The sequence below is a fragment of the Rhinopithecus bieti genome, unplaced genomic scaffold (genome assembly GCF_001698545.2).
Source record: "Rhinopithecus bieti isolate Rb0 unplaced genomic scaffold, ASM169854v2 scaffold_56589, whole genome shotgun sequence".
In the NCBI taxonomy this organism is placed as follows: domain Eukaryota; kingdom Metazoa; phylum Chordata; class Mammalia; order Primates; family Cercopithecidae; genus Rhinopithecus; species Rhinopithecus bieti.
Window position 1 is genome coordinate 1 of NW_016821610.1, and position 7,433 is coordinate 7,433.

General features: G+C 33.1%; 1 protein-coding gene across 1 annotated transcript; it reads left to right on the forward strand.

Annotated features, from left to right (window-relative positions):
• Positions 1-309: 309 nt before the first annotated feature.
• LOC108520901 (multiple C2 and transmembrane domain-containing protein 1-like) lies at positions 310-5,634 on the forward strand (the record flags this gene model as incomplete). The annotated part of the gene is made up of 5 exons (XM_017860459.1): positions 310-412; positions 2,152-2,254; positions 2,957-3,058; positions 3,439-3,513; positions 5,515-5,634. Coding segments are annotated over 5 exons (503 nt in total), but the record flags the coding sequence as incomplete, so codon positions are not given.
• Positions 5,635-7,433: the final 1,799 nt, after the last annotated feature.

Sequence of the window (7,433 nt, forward strand, 5' to 3'; positions counted from 1 at the left end):
ACATTCTCCATCATAATTGCCAGTTATAGAATTATTTTGCTTTTAAAATTGCAAATTGAAGTGCCAGCTATATAATTTTGTCTCTTTTACTTTTTTCAGGCTCTAAATTGCTATGAATCATAACAATTGCTAACATCAACCAGTTACATCTAATTCTATTTTGATGGTGGTTTCTTTTTTTAATTTTTAAAATTGTACTTCACTTTTTTGTTTACTATAAAACTTTTTGCAAAAGAGAGATGCTGTGATCTTGACACTGTGAACTGTGGGTGCTACCTACACTAAAATATTTACCAAAATCTCTTGTAGGAAAAAGCGACCCATTTTGTGTGGTAGAACTGAACAATGATAGACTGCTAACACATACTGTCTACAAAAATCTCAATCCTGAGTGGAACAAAGTCTTCACATTGTAAGTAGGCATTTCTTTGGGCTCTGAATCCAAAATTGTGTTAAATTTGATTTATTTTTGAGGGTTTAAAAAAAATGTGTGTGTTTATTCTTAACTGATTCACAACTCAATGCATCTGGCCTGCCTTTGCTAACAACAATGAATTTTCCTCCTACCTTCCTGAAAGTGAAACCTGGGGGAAAGGGTATGGCATTTTTCTTTGTTTTCATAGACATTTTTTAAAACTGTGCTTTTTGTATGATTTGGCTAAGGATTTTGCTTCCATTAACTGAATCACCATACCGCTTCTTCCTTTTATACTTTCTATTGAAATTCTTCCCAATTGCATTGACACCAAGGAAGACAAAGCTCTATTTGTTCCATTGCTGAAATCAGCAAACAATCCAGTCTTGAATTCGGCAGATGCTTTAGTTTTGGTTCTTTTCATTTTAGCACAATGAGAATATTAAGTATTGTCCTAGATACCAAAATATCCTTTGAGTTAATTTTCCTTTTGTTTTAGGAAGTTTGTAAACCTTTTCAGTCATACACTGTAAAAGCTGCCAATGCTACACTTATAGTAACTCCTAAGTTCGGTTTTTTAAACGGAGCTTTTGAAATGAACTCTGAACAAAGGAAAATTCTTCAAACAGAAGTACTTCTTTAAAGTTTTCTAACATAATTCTATTTTTTTGTATATGAAAAACTGTGAAATTCTTCATCAATTTATTATGTCTCTGCTTAAGAGCCAGTAACCAATAAGCTTTAACTCTCTGACCAATTTATTTTTAAGGAATTCCACATTTTTACAAGAGATAAAAGCCTGGTCAGGAGACTTGTACTCCTAAGAAGATTGCGGAGAGTGTTTTTCTCCAGAATGCACAATTGAATGAATAGGTTTGATTATTATCAAAGCCATTAATTGATTGTGCCCTGATAAAGCCTCTCCTCACATATGGTTGCAATTTTTCAGTAATTAATATATTCACTTTATTGTTTTCTCTTAATTTATGTTTTCTTGGTAAACAGTTTGATCAAAGAATAAATGCTGTCAACAATTTGCACTTATTTTCCAGAAACAAAAATATGAAGAGAAGAGCTCACGCAGTCATTTATTAACATATGTTGTCTTTGGAACATAATGGAACACTGCTTAATTTCTAAATTCCAGGGTGGTACAATAACTATATGTTACATTTTTTCCATTCTGTTTTTTGTGCTTCTTAATTTTTACTATAAATCTAACGGAAACTAAGTCAATGATTTGGTGAGGGCTATAAACAAATAAATAATAGGAGATGTCCTATTATTATAAAAAAGAATAATTACATAAAATATACTGTAACTCTTGCTGATATCAAACCTAGTGGTGTTTTATGTAGGGTTAATGGGAAGGTATGAATTGTGATAATTAGAAGAAAGAAAAGTCTAAAAACTACCAGTGCTACTTCTTGATTTTTTAAATAACTTATTCTGTGCCCAGTGCCCATTCAGATGGGAAATTTTATTTCATTAAAAAATGATAACTTGAAATTACAATGGTGTTTAAAGTTACAGATAATAGAACCATCACTGTAGTTGACTTAGGTGCATTATGGGAAATTCTGTCAGATACCAAGCTACCTTGTGTATGTCTGTATGCAAATAGCATGCTTACAAACACACATAAAATCAGCTGGAGCTATCTAAATTTTCAAAACTATTCTTGTTCTTGCTCCCACTGATGAAATCTTTTTTTCTTACATATATTTATTATGCAGCAACATTAAAGATATCCATTCAGTTCTTGAAGTGACAGTTTATGATGAAGATCGGGATCGAAGTGCTGACTTTCTGGGCAAAGTTGCTATACCATTGCTGTCTGTAAGTTTTATTCACCTGACACACTGTTCTGTGTTGCTTTTGCTCACGGAAAAAAAAAAAAAAGAAAAANAGGTGCATTATGGGAAATTCTGTCAGATACCAAGCTACCTTGTGTATGTCTGTATGCAAATAGCATGCTTACAAACACACATAAAATCAGCTGGAGCTATCTAAATTTTCAAAACTATTCTTGTTCTTGCTCCCACTGATGAAATCTTTTTTTCTTACATATATTTATTATGCAGCAACATTAAAGATATCCATTCAGTTCTTGAAGTGACAGTTTATGATGAAGATCGGGATCGAAGTGCTGACTTTCTGGGCAAAGTTGCTATACCATTGCTGTCTGTAAGTTTTATTCACCTGACACACTGTTCTGTGTTGCTTTTGCTCACGGAAAAAAAAAAAAAAGAAAAAGAAAAAGAAAAGAAAACTCTCAGCTTTGTGTCTGTCATTTCTCAACCAAGGTCTGTAATAAGAACACTAAAAATTTTAACATACTCAATTCACGGCCATGTTGAATCCCATGATAGTTAATTTTTCCTGACAGACTTGATCCTGGTAATGAACAGGTACTTGTCAGAATTGCCACAGTTGTTTTGGGTTCTCTGTCAGTTTCAGCAGCTGGGGGTCAAAGGTCACTGAGGGAGTGTATTCAGTGGAGACCGCGAGACAGACGGCTGTCATGTCCTTTTCCCGCAGATTCAAAATGGTGAACAGAAAGCCTACGTCTTGAAAAACAAGCAGCTGACAGGGCCAACAAAGGGGGTCATCTATCTTGAAATAGATGTGATTTTTAATGCTGTAAGTCTTAACTTTGGCTTTTTTGTACTGCTAAAGAGTTCAGTTTCATGAAAGCTTTTGTTTCTGATTTGTAGAGAATTTCTGTCATTCCTCATTTTCTCTAAACCTTGATGTATCCTGGAGAATACGCTTCTGCCACTGCCTGGCACACCCACACTTTCTGTTATAGTTGGCGAATGCTGCTGCGGTTGTGTTCTGGCCGCTGTCTGCCGGCATAAGAAAGGGAAGCGCATGCATGTGCAACTGTATACATTTATATTTTATGAGCACAGCAGCCAGGACTTTGAAACTTTAGAAATTATTGCAAATTGAACTGCGTGAAAAACGTGTAAACATTTGTAATATATTAATCCATAACAGACACATATGTTGATGTATAGGTGAAAGCCAGCTTACGAACATTAATACCCAAAGAACAGAAGTACATTGAAGAGGAAAACAGACTCTCTAAACAGGTAAAAAGCAAGAAAAGATTAATCCCTCTGGGAAGACCTGATTATATCTGTAAAACATCTAAGTAAATTCAAATAAACTTTAAAGGTATGGAGGGGGGAAGACTGGAATTTTTGATCATCTACTTATAGAAAATGGTGCTTTTTTTCATTCTTTCTGATTCTTTCTTCCTTCCTTTCTTTAAAAGATCAAGCAAGGACAATACCAAACTAATAAATTGGATGGGGGTGGTCATAAAGGAAAGGGGATACTGTAGGTGATGCATTTAATGGATATGTATTCATGCGTTAGCAAAAGAATGATCATTTTGAACATCAAATGCAATTTGATTGCCATGGAATGTGTAAATGAGAACACCAAAAGCCGAGGTTCAAATATATGTCCAGACCACCCACAGGTATGATGCAGGTGTGTGTAAAGCGAGCCCAGCATAAGCTCTTCCCTCTAATCCAGATGCGAGGAGGCTCCATCTTCTAAGGGAAACCTTCCTACTAATTAGATTTTAACTATGATCTTTCAGAAGTAAACTTTTATTGTTTTTAGCTAAGAAAGTCAGATTCAAGAAATCTGATTTTTCTATCATGAAGGGAATTTAAATTGAGCTTGATATCTATTGCTTATAATTTTAAATTAGACTTAATATCAAGTTTTTAAAAAGTGCTAAACCACCCCTTTTAAAAACGTTTACATCTGATTCAAGGGCTAAACTAAAATGTATTTGTTACAGCTAAAAAGTTTGCTGAACATATTTGTGCCTTGAAATATTTAATAATTTTTGTAATATTAGAAGCTTAAATATATTTTTACTTTTAATCTAATAAATTCAGCAAAACAATGGAGTATTTGGTTGTTTAAAGGAAGTATGTGAGTTACAAATGCAATGTCTAAGTAGACATGTAAATAACATTTTACCGCAATTATACATAAAAGTAATAAAAGTAGTTCTTAATGTAAGGTGATAGGGGCAAAGAAGGAAAACTAATAGATAGACTCTACTTTGCCAGCAAGGCATTTCAATTTTAGCAACTTGTTAAAACTGGCATGCACATACATGTATCTATATTTACACATTTTTTTGTATATGACCTCAGTAAACTTTACATAGCTACTTCTTTAAAATATTAGATCAGCGTTGAAGTATATTGGGAAGTAGCAAAATGTTAACTTGCAGACGTATAATTATTCTAATTATTAATATAGCTGTGGTAATTTTTTGAACCATCAAATTATACATGGGCTATTCTTTTTTACCGTTGTAGTCATGCCTTAATTTTAAATTTTAATTTCTAATTATATCAATTTTCATATGCTTGTTTTAATAAGAAATTTTATAAAGCACTTAGTTACCATACATTTTTCCCTACTTGCAAAATTATGAAAAAATAATGAGAAAACATAGGTTAAATTTTTTGTGGGAGAGTTACAGATATAGATAGATAGAAGATAGATAGATAGATAGATAGATAGATAGATAGATAGATAGATAGATAGACAGACAGACAATATGATAGTAAGAATGGGAGGAGTTCTACTAAAATGGTGATAACATTTTGTTGTCTATAAGAAAGCAATTCTGGATAGGTTTTTCTATAAGACCCTAAATAAAAACATTCCAACTTCACTTTGAAATATCTTGAAATTAAACCATTTGATGAATCTTAAAACCACAATAAGATTTAAGAGTTTAAAATTAATAAAGGTGCATAGTATGTAAGTAGCAAAAAGAAATTTTAGTCTGTTAGAATGTTTTTTTCTTGTGAGCAAAGGTAGTCCAACCTACATGTTAACATTATTTTAAAAATTGTGTTTAGTTAAGAAGGCAGTTCTTTTCACTTTCTCAGAAATAAATTCTTTAACTTGCGAGCCAAATTGTTTGGTATGTTCTTGTAACTTTATTAACTTTCTGAATCCTTTTTAAGTCACAATAAGCTTGAAGAATTTTGCAGTATATCTGATGGTTTTTAGTCTTGCAAATTATAATAATATTTTCATTTTCCTTACAGCTGCTACTGAGAAACTTTATCAGAATGAAACGTTGTGTCATGGTGCTGGTAAATGCTGCATACTACGTTAATAGTTGCTTTGATTGGGATTCACCCCCAAGGAGTCTCGCTGCTTTTGTGGTATGATCATACTGTATTACTTACATTGTTATTCATTAAATTCAGTAATCAGAGCTGCATGTTTCTGTGGCTATAGTAACAGTTATGTTGATGTGGCCATTTTAAAACTCCTATTTTAAGACTTGACTGGACAGATTTGCCGTGGGCAGGAACCTGATGGATTGTACAAGGTCTGAGTCTAAGAATACATTTTCCCCCCTCAGATTTCCGGAACGCAAGACATCTCAGCCAATGTATCATTTTCTCTGTGACAGTTAAAAAGTAAAATTTTACATATTGCATAATTCCAAACCCCAATAGGACAGCCAAGGAAAGTCCTCCATGTGAAAAATAATAATAGTAATAATCTCGACCATTCTCAATTTGATTTTATTTGTTCTATAGTTATTTTTTTCAAGATATGAAAATCGTTGGTAGTAGAATGCTACCAGTGCTACTTGGTAATGCTTTAACATGCGATTCAATTGGAAGTGGATGTGACCTATTTAAGAGATGTTTTATTATTTCTGAGATTTCTAGCTTTTAAGAAGTCACAAGTGAGAATTCGATAGATCCAAAGAGTCCTTTAATATGTTCATCTTGTGGCCTTTTACTTTGATTATTTAAAAACTGCTGATGAGACCAACTGGCAGAGCTAGACTATCCAAAAGAATACTTTGCTCTGAGCTTTAGCTGGGATTTTCTTCTCTCACATTATTTTGGTTTATTCAGGATTTCAGTTTGAAGTTTAAGTAGAGTGGTTCTTTTGAAATCCTTTATTTTATTTTCATGTTTGTTCGAATATGAGTACCTTATGCTTCCTTATAGTTGCCAGTTTAGCAGAATACGACTTTATTATGGGGGCTTGCAAGAAGAGCCATAATTATAGTAACAAATCAACATTTTAGTATTACCATTCAAATGAGTGTATGCACATCTGTTTAGTACTTTGAGCTCTGTCTTCCTCTCAGGCCTTGTATGAGACTTTCATTAATGTCTGAGCACATGGAACAAAGAGTGTGTATGTCCTTTTGTGTTGTAAGTTACCAGAAAGTTGGGCAGCCTGCTTCCCATAGACGTGTTGTTGTCTCCCTAAAGAAAGAGATTGTCATTGTCGTTAAGTTTTAGAAAAAAAAAATCTCTCTCTCTCTGTCTCTCTCAATATTCTTTTTGCAGCTCTTTCTCATAATAAATATATTGTGGTACTATTAAACAAACTTTATTCTGATTTTTCCCTAGCCAGGAAGTACTTTGACATTGATGAGAAAAAATGATATTGAGTTTCTATGTCTGTTTTGGACTATTACTTCCAGGTTCTATGGGGTCATATAACAGATGCAAAAAAAAAATTATCCTGTAAAGATCGTGCTGCCATTTTTGATTCACTCCTTCCAAAATCATTCCTCACAGCTGTTTGTAAAATTTGAAAACACAGAAATGTGGATAATTGTATTATTTGTTCAGCAACATTCATTTTGAACACTTTAGCATTACAGTGTATTGTGTAAGTCTTCATAAACTTCTGACTTCTGGAGGTCACTTGAGTAAAATGAAATTCAAGATGGCAGCCATTTTTTTTGCAATTTCCTTTTGATTCTAAAAAAAAAACACCCCAAGCACTGGAATTCTGACCAATTTATGTACATTTACATGATATTACTTGAGTGATTTGACTGTAAGGGGGTCAAATTTCACTGGAGAAGAAATGTAATAGTATTTGTCTTAGCTGGTAGTCAGTGTCTGACGGATTCAGTCCTATGAAACACAAGCTGAATGCAAGAGGTTTGCAAAAAAAAAAAAAAAAAAAAAAAAAAAAAAAA